General features: G+C 39.2%; 1 protein-coding gene across 9 annotated transcripts; it reads left to right on the top strand.

Moving 5' to 3' along the window:
- The first annotated feature begins 1764 nt into the window (after positions 1-1764).
- cstf1 (cleavage stimulation factor, 3' pre-RNA, subunit 1) lies at positions 1765-19613 on the top strand. 9 transcript variants are annotated; one of them, XM_040116261.1, is made up of 6 exons: positions 1765-1943; positions 3345-3560; positions 3643-3920; positions 4003-4200; positions 4473-4863; positions 18130-19613. In XM_040116261.1, the coding sequence occupies exons 2-6, from the start codon at positions 3392-3394 to the stop codon at positions 18387-18389; spliced, it is 1296 nt and encodes a 431-aa protein (XP_039972195.1). In that variant the 5' UTR covers positions 1765-1943; positions 3345-3391; the 3' UTR covers positions 18390-19613. The 9 variants fall into 9 exon arrangements, with proteins under 9 accessions (XP_039972195.1, XP_039972190.1, XP_039972193.1 ...); XM_040116256.1 differs by having other exon boundaries at positions 3342-3560; XM_040116259.1 differs by having other exon boundaries at positions 1765-1947.
- The last annotated feature ends 773 nt before the right edge of the window (positions 19614-20386 follow it).

Below are 20386 nucleotides of genomic sequence, written 5' to 3'. Positions count from 1 at the left end.
CCATCATCCATCTGCATGTATTACACCACATTTCTGGCTTTTTTGGCCACAATACAGGAAGTGACAGCTGAGAGATTGTATGTGGGTGGGTGTGGAATTGCTGGAGGCCTGCAATCACTTGCATGTTCACTTATGCCTTTTCAGTGGCTAAAGAATAGCAGTCTCGTGCCCCACTTTTTGTCTTCAGCACCACTACCAATCACACCATGACCACCAGCTGCTAAACACGGTGTATTTACCTGTCAGTGTTAAACTGTAAACCATAATTATTGTCTCTGTTGTACTCTATAACACAGTCTTAGCTGCTGTTGTCAGTGTGTAGCTCAGTAAAAGGCATTTTTAAGCTAAAAAATTCAAAGCCAAGAGTGCTATTACATCAACAAAGCTGGGATCAAAACCTGAGGAGAAGCTGACAGCATTTTTTCCCTTGCTTCTTTGAGATGCAGTACTTCTGTACCCTCTGCTGGAGACATGAGGTTAGGCCTACATATCAAGAGTAAAATAAGTTTTTTTTTCTTTTTTTTTTTTTTTTACATACACATAGAAATTATTTATGTGGTAGAATTGGGGTTGGTGTAACACAGTAAAAAAAAAAAATTCCAACATCAAATATGTGTGTCAATTGAATATTCACAGACAGGCAAATGTACAGATACTCAATTTTACTTTATACACATACCTAGATATTATATCCTCATTGAATTTCAAAATCGCATCAGATAAGGTATGGATGGATAGCAGGTAGAGACATAACTGTGCTAAATGATAATATATGGGCTACAAGGGTCCAATGCCCCTGTTTTTCTGAATCAGGGATTTGGCTAAGTATACACATAGCAGACATGAAAACCAGGGGTTTCTTTTTACTAGACCATATCAGGTGGGATGAATCTCTAACCAGTCTGCAGAGTTACACTGAATGTGTTTTGCCAGTTATCAAGTGGCTCCACGTGATCACAGCTGATGGAGGCTGATAATCCGGACCAGTGAGAGCTTGATTCTAACTGGAAAAAGGATGACAACAGCTGACGCTTCATATGATGCCGACTGTCTCTGTAGATTATGTACTGCATAATTGCCTATCTATAGATGCCTATTTGTTTTTGTTTGCCTGTTTGTTTGTCTTCGGTTTTTTTGTTTATTTATTTTTGAGAAATTGAGTGTACAAACCTATTGATGATGAGGTTTACACAGTGCGACACCTGCTGGGTTTTTTTTGTAGCTGCACTTGGCATGCTTTCTTTTGGTTCTATGCCACTGATCTTTCTTATAATTAATAACAGACTACTGTCCACAATACATCCTGAGGAAAACTTACTAAAGTGCTTTTTCAAAACATACATTATGTGTTGTGGTCAATCACCTGAACGTGAACAGGCAATACAATAAAACACTATTGCATTGCTTTATTATCCATACATGAAAAGACCTGAAAATGAGAGACAGCATGTTCATTTGATATGAAAAACATCTTTATTGTCATTGTAGGTCATAAAACAAAATTATGTGCGACACCTCTCAGTAAGAGCATCAATTATTAACGGCTAAAGGGCATCACAGCTGCCAATACAAGTATGGTCTGCGATTGTAACATGTATGTGTGTGTGTATGTATGTATGTATATATATAGCACTGTCTAAAGACAAAGAAGTAGAACCTTTATTTTGAAAACAAAAAACTGGTTGCGGTTGAAAAGGGGTTTTTTTTGTGGTTTTTTTTTTTTTTTATTAGGAAGGTTCCTAACTGAGTGAAATGACCCGGAAGTATCTAAATGGCAGCCACGATAAGAGCTGGTCGAATTCTCTAATTGCTAAGGAAAGGTTCGTTAGTGCTTCTTTTCTTATCTCCTTTGGCCTAGGGTACACTAGACCACCCGTCACGAAAGTAAAGGAGACAATGCCATCCCACAACTCCGTGCGACAGCACCATTTAAAGAAACCCACGTAGGTAACGTCAGCTCATTTTCTTTACTTTTCGACCGCAGCCACCGAGCGGTACATTTGTTTTGTCAGTAAGAGCGGAAAACGAGAAATACAGCTGAATTTGCAAAAAAATTAAAAAACAAAAAACAAAAAACAACCTGTTTTGGGTTTCTGCCTGTGTCAACTGTCCCGAAAAAACAAAAGGTTAAAAGGTACCTTGGTCTGGACACATTTAAAGCCAGGCTGACTAAAGGTTATCTTATTTATCCATTTATATGTGTTTTTTTTTTTGTTTGTTTTTAAATTACTCATTTAGTCTAAGAAATGTTAGAAACCAGTCAAATTCCCAGATCTCAAGGTGACTTCTTCATATTGCTTTTTAAAAATATATCACAGCACAGCGAAGCAGCAAATCCTTAAAATTTATAACATGGAGAGAGAAAATATTAAACTTTTTCTAAACCTTTCTAAATTTTGTTTTAAAAAAAATCAGACTGCTTTAACTCAGTCACTTCTCAAAATTGTTGATTGATTCTTACTAATTATTACCAGCAATAATTATGGGTTAAGTTTATTGCTGTTTTTTGTGCATAGGGAAGCAAAGAAAGAAAGAGAGTATGTTTTTTTTTTCTGGCTTAATGACAAAAAGACCGGTGTAACACCGGAATACTTCCTTTGTTTTTATTTTGTTTCAGAAGCATATCTACTTTGTGCCGCAGAGTAAAACAAAGAGGACCAATCTGATAGTGTTTAATGCATTTTTTTAGTCACTACAGGGCTCCCATTTCCTTCCCCTAAACGTCGCATTGGCCGTTCGGGGCGTCACAATAAAGTTTAATTATTAACAATATGATGAACTAAATATGAAAATTCTGTTCGCCATGAAGCAACTTCATTCTGTACAGGTTTTCAATGTTGTGACGTAGGACGCAAAATACGTGCAGCGTAACGCACGTTTTGTCCAGGAGCGCCATTGGTACTTTGGAGAAGGGTAGATATTTTGTGTTTTGATATGAAAAACGGACAATAATATTTCACCCACAGCCATAGCACGCAGTGTTGTTTTTGAATAGCGCACACGCTCAACCAGTTAAGGGTTTTACCAGCTCCTAACGTACAGTTGTTATTGCTCTGTCTTAACTGTAGCAACGAAGCTAGCGCTTTTAGCAGCACTGCTAAGCACAAGTTCCATTCATTCGCCGTAGCCGGCCATAAAAGTAGCATAGTTACACACAGTTAAGGGTATGTGCTTGGAACTTGTGTTAGATATGGTAGCAAACTAGCAGTTTGCAAACAAGCAGTTTGCTGCAACAAGGCATTAACTATAGGTAACATTGGCGTCTTGAGAAACCTAGATAACGTAACAGCACTTTAACCTAGTCAGGCGATTATTTGTTGACAGGTTGTCTTTTGTTACAGCAGCTAATTTGTCAGTGTTGACGGTCCGGTTCTGGTCACACTGACCCAACATGTATCGTCCCAAGCCAACTTTGAAGGACCGGCAGCACCTGTACAAACTCATCATAAGCCAGTTGCTCTACGATGGATACACCAACATTGCCAACAGTCTCATCAATGAGGTCAAACCACAGAGCGTAGTGTCGCCCTCTGAGCAGCTGATGCAGCTGGCAAAGTTAGGTAAGTGTTTTCTTTTTGTCTTCATGTTTGTGCAGTGTGGCTTTAAGTGGCCCTAAGCGCACATTTTTCCAATATTTTTCAGGGATGGAGAATGATGACAGTGCAGTTCAGTATGCCATCGGGCGCTCGGATACAGTGGCACCTGGAGTGGGTATTGATCTGGAATTCGATGCTGATGTCCAGACCATGTCTCCAGAGGCATCAGAGTATGAGACCTGCTATGTTACGTCTCATAAGGGTCCATGCCGTGTCGCCACATACAGTCGTGACGGCCAGTTGATTGCCACTGGCTCTGCTGATGCCTCCATCAAGATCCTAGATACTGAGCGCATGCTGGCCAAGAGCGCCATGCCCATTGAGGTGAGGCAGGTTGAAGAATATCGGTACACTGGAAGTTTTGAAGTCAGCAGCTCGTGTTTACTTTTCTTTCTGTTTATGTCAGGTGATGATGAATGAGACAGCGCAGCAAAACATGGAGAATCACCCTGTGATTCGGACACTGTATGACCACGTCGATGAAGTCACCTGTCTTGCTTTCCATCCGACTGAACAGATTCTAGCTTCTGGCTCAAGAGATTACACCCTCAAACTGTTTGACTACTCAAAGCCCTCTGCAAAAAGAGCATTTAAATATATACAGGTCAGAATTTGTTGGCAGAATTTCTCAATTTTACAATTTGTCATATGTTTTGCCAAATAAGAATGATCTGATAAATGTGGAGTTGTCTTGGTGTATAGAAGTTTGCTCAGCAAATGTGAACAAGGCTGAAAATGAGAACATTTCAATATTGGTAACTAGTTATCTAAAACTACTCTGGCAAAAATATTTTTGCTTGTGTCAGTCAATGCATTTCTTGGCTTTTACTAAAGTTATGTTACAGTATAATCCTGTCTTCATCTGTGTCTCTATAGGAAGCAGAAATGTTGCGTTCAATCTCCTTCCACCCATCAGGTGACTTCCTGCTGGTGGGAACGCAGCACCCCACCCTCCGTCTCTATGATGTCAATACCTTCCAGTGCTTCGTATCCTGCAACCCACTGGACCAGCACACAGACACCATTAGCGGCGTCAGCTACAACCCCACCGCCAACAGCTACGTCACCTGCAGCAAGGATGGCAGCATCAAGCTGTGGGATGGTGTCTCCAACCGCTGTGTGACCACCTTCGAGAAGGCCCATGATGGGGCAGAGGTCTGCTCTGCCATCTTCTCCAAGAACTCGAAATACATCCTGTCCAGTGGCAAAGACTCCGTGGTGAAACTGTGGGAGATCTCTACAGGCCGAACACTGGTCAAGTACACAGGTGAAGATGACTTTTGTTTTACAAGAACCACAGTGTATGCAGAACAAAAGGTGTGTGTGTGTGTGTGTGTGTGTGTGTGTGTGTGTGTGTGTGTGTGTATATATATATAATAAAACTTCGTAGTGTGATTTTAAAAGGTAACCCTCAAGATTTTTTGGGACACAGTGCTCAAAGTGACAGACTTTACTAGGGGTTTGAGTCTATCCATACATCTATCAGATGATTCAGTTAGTAAGTGTTCTGATTCATTAAGTGTTGGAACATTGTTCATCATCTAATGCAAAACAGTGGACCAGCCTTAGAAACGCGAATGTCCTGGAGTGAGTGAGTGAGTGTGTGAAAAAGATACACTATTGGTCAGCCGAATTCTGCGTGACTTACGTGCTGGAGTCATTGGACGTTGCTCTTTCAAAATGAATAGGTGCCGACAGTGTCTATTGCTTCATCAGGGGCGTGTTTACAGGCAGTGTTAATAATTTAGCGCATTTGTTGCTGGATTTTCCAACTTTTCACACCCTTTTAGCAAATTTTCTTCACAAAAGCACCTAGCGAAAAATCGAGTGACTTTTCGGACAAACCTTAGCTACTTTCTGTAGAAGAGAGTCGCCAGTCTTACCCTGCAAGAGCAAGGTTGGCTATCCCTCTGCAGGCGCACCTATCTATGCATCCCATTCAACTGACCGCACGGCAGCTGATAAAGATGTGATTGAGCGTCTAACCTTTTCTCTGAGTGATCATTTTACAAGTAAATATAACTGAAATCATATGTGCATGGTGAGTTTGTCAGATGACGTTGCAGTTATAAAACCAGGAGCAGCTTGGAAATGGTTTGGAAGTGACTGCTGGTTAACATTTAGTCTTAATGGGACGCATTTCAGTCACTATATAATACCTTTTCTTTAGTTTGACAAGAGAAACAGAAAAAACATGTAAATGAGAACAGCTCTAGTGGGAATTCAGCTGTATTAAATTACTACATATGTGAGCACAGAGAGTAGGAAAGAAGCAAACAGATAAAGGGTCCTTAAGCCTAGGGTATATCTTTGGGCAGTGGCCCAAAAGATGAGATGATTTTTCACTAAAATTAAGTTTGGGGATGGTTTTCCATCCAGGCAGTTAAGGTATGTTAGCTGCTAGGGATGGGCATTTCAAACAAAAATACTATTTGATATTCACTGGGAACTATTCGACCATTCTTCAAAGACCCCCACCCACCACTGCCATGCACAACCGCTTCTACCAGGCACTGGTAGAAACAAGGAAATATGTATTTTTTAAGACAAGGCGATAGTCACAAAGTATTGGATTTTTAAAAAATATATAATTTAATGACAATTTATTTATTTATTTAGTTTTAAAAAAGAATTTAAGATAAGAAGCCTTATTCATCCAAGAAGGGAGATTGTAATATCAGCAAAAAAGTACAAAAACAGATGCTTAGTATAGATATGTAATCATAAAACTAACCACATTGTGAGCATTTACTAGGTACAAACTTAAGCATAAAAACAAAAAAAGGTACTAAATACTATGTACTCCAAAAATTAATGGCATAGAGTGTTTTGAGCCAAGTATAATTACAAATAAAGCGAGGAGAGGCAGAAGTTGAAATGAATAAATGGAAAAAATGCACTTGAAGGGATGTAATGCTATGGAGGATAAGGTGTCCTGTGTCTGCAGACAGCAGTATTAGAAGCATGAGTACAGTTATTGCACTTGTAGCAGCAAAAACAGCGTTTGAAAATGTATTTATGACATGTCAGTGTGCAATGCACTCAACATGATGCCAAACATAAATTGTCCTTTTGACCTTAAATCTTTTTTCTCAACCTAATATTTTTTTTTACCAGTTTCCATTGCACTGACCAATCCTCACTAAATTGGCATTCATTGGGGGCATTTGAGGGTTGATGTTGAGGATGTTATGGTCTATGAAGACCATTTTGGACAACAGTGCCCCCTGCTGTCCAAAATGGTCTAGCCAGTTATTGAAGAAGTGCTTTTATTTTAACTAGGGCAGACCTGTATGCCTCAAAGCTTCAAAGCTTCAAAGCTTGTACTGTTGCCATGGTAAAGAATATCCAAAATAGTATTGGAATGCTGTAGTTTTTTTTTATTTTTTTTATTTTTTATTTTGAATTATTACATACAGTTGCACTCAGATATATTCAACCCCCTCACCCTAAAAGACATTATAGTGATGTGGATGAAAGATAATGACAATAAATGACAAATAACCTCATTAAACAACAAAAAATATTTATTGACACATATTTGAATTATTTTGACAGCAGAAGTTGACTTAACTTTGAAGTTCAAATAAAAAATGTAACTCTTAACACATGTGCATGTGCAGTAGTATTTAACCCCTAGCTTCAGTACTTTGTGATGCATCCTTTAGCTTTTATAACTTCTAACAAACGTTTTCGGTAAGTGCTGACAAGCTTCTTACACCTCTCGACCGGAATCTTTGCCCATTCTTCACGTGCAAAAGCCTCTAGCTCAGTAATGTTTGATGGCTTCCGTGCTGCAACTGTCTTCTTTAAATCCCACCAGGGATTTTAAATCGTATTTAAATCTGGTGACTGAGAAGGCCACTCCGGGAGATTCCAGGATCATTTTCTCAACCAAGTTTTGGTTGACTTGGAGGTGTGCTTGGGATCAATTTCTTGCTGGAAAGTCCAGTGATCGCCAAGGTTTAATTTGTCAATAGAAGGCATTACGTTCCTCTTTAAAATGGCCTGGTACTTCTGGGAATCCATGATTCCAGGTACACGAACAAGATTGCCAGTTCCTGCCGCAGAAAAACAGCCCCACATCATCAATGACCCACCTCCATGCTTGACCGTGGGGATGGTATTCTTCTGGTGATAAGCCTGGCCTTTTGCACGCCAGACATACCGCTGGTCCATATGTCCAAACAGCCATGAAAGTCCTTTTTTATTCAGTACACATCTTATAGTTGCCACTGAAGAACCTATACCAGCCATCATCAGGTCATCCTGTAGGTGTCTTGCAGTCACATGGGGGATTCTCTTAGTTATTCCGACTAAGTTGCTAAGGGCCCTCGATGAAATGTTGGGCTTTCTTCCACGGCCAGGCAGGTTTGCAGCTGTTCCATAAGTTTTGAACTTCCTTATAATGCTCCCAATGGTGTCTCTTGGAATATTATTTTTTTTGGAAATCTTCTTATACCCAAGGCCCTTCAGGTGTGAAGCTTTTGTGGAAGCTCATTTGTCATCATTGCAACTCACCTTGCAAACCTTCGTGGGTGGGGTTTATATATGCATCACAGCTGAAGCAAATGAAGGATAATTATAGAGTTCCCAAAGGCTTAATTATGTTTCAACTCCACTTTAGGCCATAAAAACTTTACGACAGCTTTGAAAACAACAATATTATATACGGGTTGAATAATTGTGACATGGCTATCTTAACAAAATGTACTGTTACACACAAATACTACATCGTGCATTTTCTGTTTTTATTTTATGTATCACTCAATTCATAAAGAAGTCATCCGAAGCAGAATCTTGCTCTTTGAGAGAACTTTAATTGATAAATCCTTAAAATCTTTGGGGGGTTGAATATTTCTGCTTGAAACTGTATTACCACAAAAATCCCAAACAGCCCACAAAATAAGAAATATCAATTCAACATTATTCATTCTGCATCAACATTAATTATTATTAGTTATTGTTAGACATGGTCATTTAATCTTAATGATAATTTTGTGCGTCACAGCTCTCATCTAACATTACCGGCACTGACACGGGGACTTTGACACGGGACAGGCTTACAAGTTACAACTACGCTAGAGAGATGTCAAAAAGTCAAGCATCCAGAATTACTTCCAAATTTGCAAGACGACCCCGAAAAAGTCGACTGCCAGATATGCCAAAAGAAACTGGCATACCACAAATCTACGAGTTTAGCAAATCACCTAAAAACTGAGTAACAGCTTAGCTGTCTTTTTCTTTTCTCTATTATGGCTGATGTTAGTGCAACCTGTAAGTATAACGTTAAAGTCCAAGTTTTGTCCTCGTCCCCACCCTCCACCCCAACGGCGCACAGTGAAGCTTTGAATATTCGCGGCTAATTGTCACTGAAGCTTCCAAACCCAAATTTTAAATCTGCTGTGAAGCAGTTTGGAGTTTGGTCAGATATTTTTTTATATTTTTATATTGATTAGAGTAAGATAGAATTGAAATAGAGTTATCCTTTAACTAGAAATTCTGTATTGATATTGTAGGTAATTATTATTCATTACTGTAAATGTCTTTTTCTTGTCACATTTGTTTTCAGTGATACTGTAACATCTGCAACTATGACTTAACACCAGCTTGAACAGGAATAAAATTTACAGTGCCGAAAAATAAAATTTCTAAGGCAATATCACAAAATTAAAAGCTTTGAAGAAATAGTGTCTACTTTAAGAGTTGCAATGCAATGACGTACTTTTCTAAATCCAGAGGCAATATATACTGCCTGCCAGTTAGTGTAAGTAAGGCATCAAAAATCTTCAGGATATTCACAAGAGAAACCCAACAGATATCCTCTCTCCTGGGCCAACTGTAAGTCTTAGGGGGACCATAAGGATGCATTAATGTACAAGACATACAAGTAACATTTATGCATCCCTCTTGTGTATGTCCTGAAGATCATAGTTAAATTGTAGAGATGTTTTTTTGTTTATTAGGGCCACAACCCCTTTTTTAAAGTCTCCACAACTCGAAAATTTAGCTGAAATTTTTGCACACTAGTTGTTGGGTACAATGACATTTTTCACATCCACCTGTTTTTATCTGTATTTTTAATTTGCCTATTTAAAAAACCCTGGCTGGAAATGTAGAAAAATTAAAAAAAAAAAAAAAATTTGATAAGTGGTGGAAAAGTTAGTGCATCAATAAAAGCGAAATGCAACAAAGTGCAATGGAAACAGGCTTAGCGAATAAATCATGCTGGACAGGAAACGTGACTTTAAGAAAGAGTAAGTGATTCTGGACAAAGACTGTTGATATTTGTCCTCAAAAGCAGAACAAATACACCCCTCCCTTCAGTGCTCCTTCAGAAGCTCTGCCCCCCAAATTCATGGATGCACATTGCCAAGGCAACGACGCAGTGGAAGAATCCAGAGTATCTTATAAGATGTGGAAGTGGATACTCTATCTCATAGCTGAAGCCAAACAAACCTTATAATATAAAATGTCATCAGACGACATGCAAAAACAGCAACCAAAACACAACGGGGTAAAAACAAGTGAGAGTTAGTTGTTAGGATTGTTTTTACAAAACCACAGTGACAGAAGAGAGGAGCGTTAGCTAAGCTAACAAGGAAAGTAGAGTTACCTGGCATATCATTTGAAACTACGCATCAATCGAAATAAAACCACTGTGGTAGCAAACGTGTGTTTTTTAGGTTTTAGTGCCTATACAACCCTTCTCATGTTTACAGACAAATAGCCTATCATGAACAACGAAAAAGCAAACCCTGTCCGCTACAGTTGCTGCTGCAAAGCTAACATGCAGAGAGGATAAGACGGTTTCCCAGAGCCAGCACACCAGCTGCATACGGCGATACTCACAACTCGCCTACTACTATAGCTAACATCACACCAACAACATATCTTGGCAAACTAAAGAGTAAGCCGGATATCCCTAGGCAACATAGAAAAACTAAGGTTACCCACCTGTCAAGACAGAATCAGAGTAACTTCCGCATTCGTGTTCATGCTAGTTTCACCTCTTGGAGGTCTCTCAGTCGTTGCCTCACCAATGCTAACGCAGCTCTTCACCCTTGCCTGATCATAGCATTTCTCTTTCAGTTTTTGTTCTTCTGATCCTCTCCTCTTTGGCGGTTTGTCAGGCATCTCTCCTTCTTGACAATGCGATCATGTTGTGTAGTATATGCTGCCATCATCCCGCTGCTGGCAGACGTTCCTTTCTTTGACTCGACTTAACATCTCCGCTGGTCTCTCTTCCGCAGTGCCGATCATTCCCCATTCAAAACTCCACACGGTGTGGTGGCGAAGGGTAGACTGCTCCTTCTCTTTCCCCTGGTATTCCTTAAATTGGCACTATCCACCCTTAATAGTTAGCATGTGCCAGATTTAGTATCACTCACTCCCAATGCCCATTTTCCCCCATTTCCCCTCTTCTTCTTTTCCTTGTCCCGTGCATGAGCACAAATTACAATTGCTGATTATACCTTTTAAACATCATTGAAGCTTCCACCTCACTGGAGAGATGAAAAACAGCAAAACATGATAACATCAGATCTTTGTGGAGCAATGGCTAACCTTCCGAAAATTAAGACTTCAGATAAACATAAATGTCATATTTCCATTGTGTCTCCTAAATTTTTCTGTTTGATTTTGACTGATGCTCTTTTTAAGTCATCTTGTTTTGCTGCCTTCTTCTGCAATGGGTTAATTGCACATGACTTGACATTTAGCAACACCAACGCCTCACATAAAGGTAGTGGATTGAACCTATATTCATTTGCATTTTCTTTTACAGATTTTTTTTCTAAAATACGCAATACATTTGGATGGAGACCTAGCTAATGTTAAAGGACTCTGATTGGGGCCAGGAAAACCTAATTGGGACATCCATAGGCTGTATATTTAGGATTGCTGATGCTGCATTGTTCTAATAATGGGGGACTATCCTTAAGAATTGACTATGATCCTACACTGTTCATCCAATTTGGATGTGAACACCAGGGAATGCTTTTAAAGCTGAAAGCAAGCACTTAACCTAATTTAATTGTTTCATTCAATTCAATATGAGAAAATGAAGAGCAAGGAAATGATGAAAGACATATCTCCATCTTAATACTTTGTAATTGCACTCTCTGGTGTATAAGTGTTGGTTAGTAACCCTCACCCAGATATTGTATAACCTTCCAGTGTCTCTGCATTATCTTAATCAGCAACTAGTCTTCATTGTTGGCTAAGAAATTAAGCCTGTTGTTTCTAGCAGTTTAGCTACTACATCCACTCTGAGGCTTTTCATTTGGTAACATTGCATCGGTCCATACATCATGAGGGAGTTCAAGTGATACATATATTTTGTTTCTGCTTTTAAAAGATAAACAGTGTGATTATTATTGTAAGCTTTCACAATTGAGTATTTTTCTTGCACAAATGCAAGAAGAGCAAAATATCAAAACATTTTTCACATGTGCAAAACTTTTTTTTTTATCTTAAGAAGCCTTTATTAAACACACACAAACACACAAAATAGGCTAGATTATCAAAAAACAAGGCAGAAACTGAAAACTCCCTAATTCATCTACTAGCAGTGTTTGTGTTTATTGACAAGAGATGAGCTTGAGCTCTCCAGTGTGGAGGCCTATAGGGGACCATATTAAAATGATCATGTACACTTGAAAATGAAATTTAATTCCACAATAGCATCATAGTTTTCGACATATGAATGTGTTATTTGAGTAAAAATGAAAATGCAATTATACAATTTGCTTTTTCATTTTCACATTCTTATATGGGCGTTCTATGACCATATTAAAATGAAAATGGAAAAGCTGTTAAACATTTAATTTTCAAAGTCATAACCCACTGTACAGTGGACAATATTCAAATGTTGATTCAAATTTGAAAATTAAAATGCAATATGAACAATGTAACCGTTCGTGCAAGCAACATTCAAGTCACAATTAAAATAAAATCTTTTTTTTTTTAACAATTTGAAAATGGAAACAGCATTGGACATTTGATTTTCAAAGACTTAACCTGCTGTACAGTGAACAATATTCAAAAGTTTTTAGCGCTGCTCCTGTTAGAGGCTGTAGAGACCTCGGAGCAGCAAAAATCACCCGTTAGTGACATGACCAATGCTACTCCCCGCTTCCACCGCTAGCACTAACAGAGCAAGGAGTGTCACCAATTTGACTGCAATTCCTGATCGGCAAGGCAGTACAAGAGGTAAGTGGTAGTGGTAGTAGGTGCCGATCACCAATTGTGGGAGGATACTCACAGAGAAGGAGACAACAAGTTCTTTGTTTAAACATCAACTTCAACATTTTAATGTAAGAAGTTGTGGTATTTTTGATGCCATATTTCAGTTTTACCTTTTTTAATAAATTTGCATAAATTTTCTAAAATTTTGCTCTCGCTTTGTCATTGTGTGTAGATTGATGAGGGGGAAAAAAACGAATGTTTTCGCGATTTTCTGCAAAACCGCAAAATGTGGAAAAACGTGAATTGGTCTGAATACTTCCTGAACGCACTGTAACTTAAAAAGGGCGAGTCCTCAGCCTACTGCAAGTGTATTCACTGAATGATAAAGTAGAACTAATAACATTTATACTGTGTTGTTTTTACTTAAGCTTCTGCAGATGTAGCACAGCCTCCCAGTGAGGAGCTAATGCCAGTTTCCCCTCACAGTAAAAGGAAAATTAGTCAGGACAGGTTTATTGAATTGATTCGATAAGCAGATTTGCAACTCGATTCAGATTTAATAAAATGCTATCAAACCCTAACCTTTACTACGACCATGAAAAGCATTTATTTAACATAAACCCATTTTAGAAATTAGCTTTCTAAACTAGGAATTAAAAGAAAAATAGGCTTTGTTTCACATCTATTACAACTTTTAAAATAAGTATAAATACATTTAAATACCAGTTTCCTAGCTTCCAATCTTATTCCAACTGTAGGACATTTTAGTGTATGTTGTGACATTTATTTGCAGTTTGTATAACAGACTGCTGTCTCTAAAATCTTCTATCTCGTGTTGTAAATTGTCCCATCATATCGCAAAATGTGATGCAACAGTATTAGCATTGTTAGACATTTCAAGAATAAAAATGAACCGCTGAAAAACTGCAAAGTTGGAAAGAAGTCTCATGATGCACATGGTTAAAGAATTCAGGTAATCCGATGTCTCCCGTGTGACAGACAGAATGCCATGTTCTAACTGACCAGTCCGAAGAAAAGTATGTAAGAGGCTGCAGATTAATGAACACGTGTCCTGCTGCCTTCAGATGGCTGCAGGGATTTAATGACCTGAAGGAAAAGCTTTTCATACAATATAAAGCAGCTGTGGAAAACAATTGTCAGAATCGATCATATTAATTTATAAATTAATGCCGGCTACTTTACTGTTTTCACCACATTAAACTTTAGATTTTTTTATGCCATTTAAGTGCATGTATTGGCTGAGGAGCGTTCGATTGAATATACTTTGTTTATATTTGAAGCATTATTCTGTTGTTTCTGTGCATTTGCTGAAAGAATTTAGTTTGCTCTTGTTGATAAAATCACTGAAGTGCTGGCGAAACCCCCCTCCCATTTAGTTTAATTTTCTTCCGTATTATGTTTACTGAAACCAAACTGAGTGAGCACTTCCTCATCAGTACTCACAGCCCCAGCTGACATTTCTTCCGACACTTGAGTCATTTTCTCTATTTCAGTTACACTGAACAGACATGGTTACTTACATCACATTAAACTGCTTGGTGAAACAATACTTGACTTTCACTGTTGTATATGAACCCACAATGGATATGCTGACTGACAATCATCGGTTGTAATTTGGGGTTCGGATTTCAGCTCATTGCAATATTTATGTATCAGCATATACGTTAGCTGATGAGAAGCAACAAAAAATAGCAGCACTGTAAAGCATAGATAATACTTTCATTCATCATTTACAAACAGTGTTACTATTACGAGTTTGTCCACCAGAAAGCGCTGACAAGTTTAAAAACTAAAAAAATTATAAACTTAAATTTTTGTCAATGTTTAAGGTCCCACTCAGTACATATTATAGTCACAATTGTTTAATAACCAAATGTAAGCGATCCTTTATAAAAAGAAAAAAAAGTTTGTTAATGTAACATGTTTGTTCTTTTTTTTTTTGTTAAAGGAAATCTAGTGTTGGCCTCAACAATCCTGTATCAGTTGGCCTGAATTACCGAACATACTGACATGACTTCAATTAGATTAGTTAGCAATTCATAATGTTGATTTTGTTAAAGGTCTTCTTAATTGCCCAGCTTCATTTTGTGTACGATAACTGACAGTTCACTAAACCTCTCCCCTGAACTTGAGTTGTACAATCATAGATGAGCAATTGTAACTATTATAGGTCGAATCGTCTGAACGGGTACACATGTACATGCTGACCATATGATAATTTAGGTAATGTCCAGATTTTTTAAATTTTTTTAATTAAACATTTCTCTCTTGTATTCTGAAATTTGTTACTTGGCCAAAAACACCTCGGGTGTTCCAATCATTCATAACCATAGTGATACTATCAAAAGTAAACCTGGCATGATGTAAATAAAATGTCAAACGTAAACAAGCAGAGCGGTAAAATGGCGGCACTGGTTCCATGTATGCAAGGCTTAAGGAATCCCCAGAAGCTACTCGCCGTCAGGAGGGAGTGTAGATTGAGTAGATGTTAGCCCTGGACCTGCAGCCAGCATCTGTTGTGGAAGACTGGGAATTCAAAGATCTCATCTCCTACCTTGGGCCGGGCAGATACCATGTCGGAAGACCATCGCTGATAGAGAAGCGCTATTAGACCACACAGCAGTAATTAAAAGAAAGTTTCGCAATGTCATCTCTGTGGCTCTTACTACCAACACCTGGATATCAATAAACACTTGCTTATATACTCATGGTACACTAGTGGTAAATGTGATCCCACATCCATGTCAATTAAAACATGTCAATTAAAACATGCTGTAGTGCATGATAATATAGCAAACATGCGGAAAGCTAGGAATGTTATGAGTGGAAGTCTCTATGTCGTTTTGCCCATTCCCTGCAGCTGGCCATAAATGATGGTTTTACGATGTGCTTCACACTGACCTGCATGGTGGGGCCATGCAGCAAGCTTTTCTCCCACTTCCACCACAGCACCAAGGCCATGACATGCCTGCTGCAGAAGCAAGAGCAAATGGCCATAGTCAAATAAACTGTGATCCAGTGGTACAAGGTGCACCACAACTCAGTGGTAGGTATGTTTGCCAAACTGCTGGAGCAGAGATGGGCTATGACAGCTGTTCTCTCTGATTGTGCCGTTACAAAATCCAGCAACACACAAAATCTGGAACTCCGCAGGGATTTCTAGAGAATTATGGAGTACCCAGTTATTTGCAGCTTGATTAACAACCACCTGCAGCATTCCAAGGAGTGCAGAACAGTGGCTGCTATGTTTGTTGATACTGTGTGTCACTTACTTTGAACCCAAATCCAGCCATGGGAAAAAGAAATAGATGCAAACCTAGCTGTAATAGCAGCTATACTGAATCCACAATGCGTTTTCTTGGAAGTGTTGTGAGGGAGACTGGCATGACTAGCTTTGCTAGTCTTTAAGAGCAGAAGGCGGCATAGATGTAGGAGTTTCAGAGAAGACTAAACACGTCCAAGCAACCCCAGAAATAATATATATTGATATTGAAGACTGATAAGGATGAGTTAAACGATTACATGCAGAAGCCAAGTGTCCACCATGACTCTGACCCTCTCTCATGGTGGCAGATGCTTGAAACAGTCCTAGCGAGACTGGGGTGCTGTTACCTGAGCATCCCTGCAACTTCGGTCCAATCTGAGAGGGTGTTCTCTACTTCAGGTGTCACAGTGGGGAAACAGATCTAGTATGCTTCCCATCAACGTAGACATGCTGATGTTTTTAAACCAAAACCCTTATCAAGTGAGCTACAAAACATTAAAAGCAGCAATTTATTTTAGTCTTTTATACAACATCAAACTGGTTTTATAAGCTATTGCGTAACAAGTGACTAATATATAATTTAAAAGAGACTGATGATTAGACTATTGCAACATTTTTAGTTTCAGTGTGTAAAAAAGGTTCACTAAGGTTCTGTTTTCATTTTTTTCCACCTTTGATTGAAGAAACGTACAGTTCATCTCCGCTGAACTCTAGGTGATCCAGCTGTGTGATTCGCACAAGCTGACCTTACGTGTTGTGAGTTGCATAGTGTATAGTTTTGTATTGTCTGTCAATCACAGGAATTCCTTTGTTTCCTGCTCTGTCCACCATCCAACTGGGAATTGCATTTGCGAACGTAATTTCTTTTTCTGTGTAGTTTTTAGCTATAGTGATAGTGATTGCTATTTCTATCACTTCTTTTCTTCTACTGAAGTTAGCATGCTAACCAGCTAGCCCTGTCCCGTCTTGTAATACCACTTTGTGATAGTGCCCTCAGTTCAGGATGAGAGGATGAAGTAGCGCTTCCCAGAGGGTGTATTCTAACCTCATTACTTGTACACGCAATGATAGCTTTAGGCTCTTGGTAAATAAGCAGCTGTTAATGCTAATGTTGGCTATTTAGCGATGGCAAAAACTTACATATAGCACTTTAAACTGCGGGCCGAGTGTAGCGCTTGCTCCCCAGCTCTGTTGTTCCCATCTTCCTGTTTTGCAGCATCATCTCCGTCATAATTCTCTTTCCTCGCGTCCTTCCATAGTCCCAGAAACAGCCACTTGCGAGTAACAACTCTGACGCCCCATAGGGCGGTTGCCTCCTGCACCCTGCTGGGATTGGTGCTTACAGGTTTAATCAGATGTAAACAATCTATGGGCTAATGCCATGTTCACGTCATATCATTTAAACTCTAACTGTGAGCAGCCGGGTGGGAGAAACACCCAGTTGCTGTTTGTGTCAGCCTCAAACTTGTAATTCAGAGTCCGAGATATCAGGAATTTCTGACAAAAGCGATATCAACCACGTGGTGATAGACATGTCAACAAGCTGTTGGCAAAAAGGCTGCAAATGTATTGCTGGCATTTACATCAAAATAAAATGCAATATTAACACTGACACAATGGATTCAGCTCATTTTACAGGAGCTATACGACGTTTGAATGCATGCAGATAATCCAAACCAACAAATAGACTCAACCCAAAACATATACACACAAACTTAAAATCAATAGTTGTTGATTAGTTGCAGTTGCTGATAAAGTGCCTACAAATGAGCAGCTTGCTTTTGTTATCTATGTTTGAAATCAAGAACCCACTGGTTGGAAAAGCGTTATGAATTTCAAAGGAAAATCTGCCACCATCGTCATGGTAAACGACATATGTGTTGTGCATGAATTGAAAGTTTGACAAGCGTACTAATAGTAACTAAGGAGGGATGGGACTTAGCAAACGGTCAATGACTTGTCAATTTCAATGTTGGCAGTCAGCTCTGATTTGATTACAATTTTATGGTCTCATTGGTGAAGTGAACCCTGTGATATGTTCTCTCTCTGCTGTTACAGGTGCAGGTTTGAGCGGCCGTCAGATGCATCGCACACAGGGCGTGTTCAACCACACGGAGGATTACGTGCTGCTGCCAGATGAGCGCACCATCAGCCTGTGCTGTTGGGACTCTCGCACGGCCGAGAGGAAAAACCTGCTGTCTTTGGGACACAACAATATCGTCCGCTGCATCGTCCACTCGCCCACCAATCCTGGCTTCATGACCTGTAGTGATGACTTCAGGGCCCGCTTCTGGTACCGCCGCACCACCACAGACTGAGGCCGACCTGGTTCCATGTTTCCACTCTACAGCTCTCCCTCCCCATCTCATGCCCCCTGAACCAAAAAGAACGCTGGAGTCATCTGTCTCTATGACTGTCTGACTCTTCTTTAGGATTCCATAACCTCACTGATCTCATCACTGTCTTCTATCTTTGGCATCTTTCATTTTTATTTCATTTTAAACTCTGCAGTGGAATTTGTGGGACAGTACTTAAAGGTGCTGTATGTAAGTTTTTGCTATTGTTACAAAGCCAACGTTAGCAATAACAGCTGTTTACTTACCAGGCTAGAAGAAACGTTTTGATTTCAGCATCAAAAGTTCATTCCTTTATTTGCCGAGAGCTGTCTCCAGCGCTGGAAGGCAACGCCAATGTTAACTCTTGTTTTGCTCCTATTTCTATCACTTCTTTTCTTTTACTTTTCCATCTCATAATACCACTGTGCGATGGTGAGTCACTGTAGCGTCCAATATCCCCTCAGTTCAGCATTAGAGGATGAAGAAGTAGGATGGATTAAGAAGTAGCTCTGGCTAAACAGCTGTTAATGCTAACAAAGTCTATGTAAGGATGGTTAAAACTTACATATAGTACCTTCAACAAAACAGAGTTGTCATTTCATCATCTTAAAGGGCAGACTCACAGTTTTTCAATTCTGTCTTAAAACAACAGTCAGGTGCCTGTATGTCCACTGAGACATGTTTGGCTTGAGGGAATTTTGTACTACAAAGACTGACTTTAGAAGATACTCACTTGATTTGAATTCTTGAATTCAGACTTGTGAACCTCATATTAGCTTCAGATAGACTTTTGAAAATATTTTTCCACAGAATCAGTACTGCAGATGTTGTCATGACTTCCTTTGAAAGTGCATCAGGAAGTGATATTTTAAAGTCCAGCAGGAACACGATGAATGATTCCAGCAAGCAAAACCTGTTTCGATGTGTGTATGGGGATTTGACTATTGTTTTAAGTCAGACTAGAAAAAATGAATGAATAACATTTTTGACCACTACACTTTGACTGACACACTGAACATTTGTCTGACTGAATTGAAAGTCTGATCTTTAAAACTCCTTTCACTGCCTGGAAACTTCAGTTTTACATTTGGATCTCAGATTTCTGTTTAATGTCATAATTGACCGCAGAGTATGGTTGTTGTCTTTTCCACTTTTATACTTTCTCTGTGTCCTTTGTTCTAATTCAGATTTTTATTAAACAATTAAAAGGAAGAAGCCTCTTTTGTGAATTTGATGGTAAAATGTCAACGTCAGAAATGACACATCTAACTACAGCTATGGTAATATCCTGTAGATAAGACCACAGTTGTTGCACCAAAAAGTGAGAGAACGTGCAGGGAGGCACAAATACCATAACACAAATATAGCCATAGGTTTTGTATGCATTAACTTGTTGTGGTATTTGTTTCTGTGTGGTGACAAAACTCATAAGCCAGTTCCACTTAAGAGCTGTCTGTCAAAAGAAGTCCGAACTTTAAAGTTTTATTAGATTAGCAGTGACCTCAAATGATCAGAAAAATTACAGTAAAACACAAGAAAAAAACTTATCAAAGCTCCTGATTTTCCTTCTCGACTTTGGCCTGCATCCTCTGACTGGAAGTTCACCGTGCTCCATCACTCCCTCTGCATTTCCCAACCCCCAACCCAACTCTCCCAGACGCTGCTGTCTGTGTTACCCAGACAACAACGAGGAAACCTACAAGAATTTCTGCTTCAAACAAGCCCCCCCCCCCCCCCCCCAAAACCTGCCTTATAAATCGGTCATGCATGTGGAGGAATGTGTCAAATTTATAAGAAAAGAGGAAGCTAAATACAAAATGACAAAAATTCCCTTAGTATGAAAAGTAAACTAGGGGTGTACATGGTGGTGTACTTCTCTTTTACCAGAAATATGGAGGAGAATGAAGAGAGTAGAGTGGCATGAAATTGTGTGGAAAAAAAAAAAAACCATTGCTGGGTTGGGGCAGCTGCAAGGGGGG

This window comes from Xiphias gladius, chromosome 21 (assembly GCF_016859285.1).
Source record: "Xiphias gladius isolate SHS-SW01 ecotype Sanya breed wild chromosome 21, ASM1685928v1, whole genome shotgun sequence".
In the NCBI taxonomy this organism is placed as follows: domain Eukaryota; kingdom Metazoa; phylum Chordata; class Actinopteri; order Istiophoriformes; family Xiphiidae; genus Xiphias; species Xiphias gladius.
This window is presented reverse-complemented; position numbering and strand designations above follow the sequence as displayed.

Coding starts and splice junctions, on each gene's coding strand:
- cstf1 (XM_040116261.1), top strand. CDS start 3,392: ATGTATCGTCCCAAGCCAACTTTGAAGGACCGGCAGCACCTGTACAAA. Junction 3,561..3,642: donor GATGCAGCTGGCAAAGTTAG/GTAAGTGTTTTC, acceptor AATATTTTTCAG/GGATGGAGAATGATGACAGT. Junction 4,864..18,129: donor AACACTGGTCAAGTACACAG/GTGAAGATGACT, acceptor CTGCTGTTACAG/GTGCAGGTTTGAGCGGCCGT.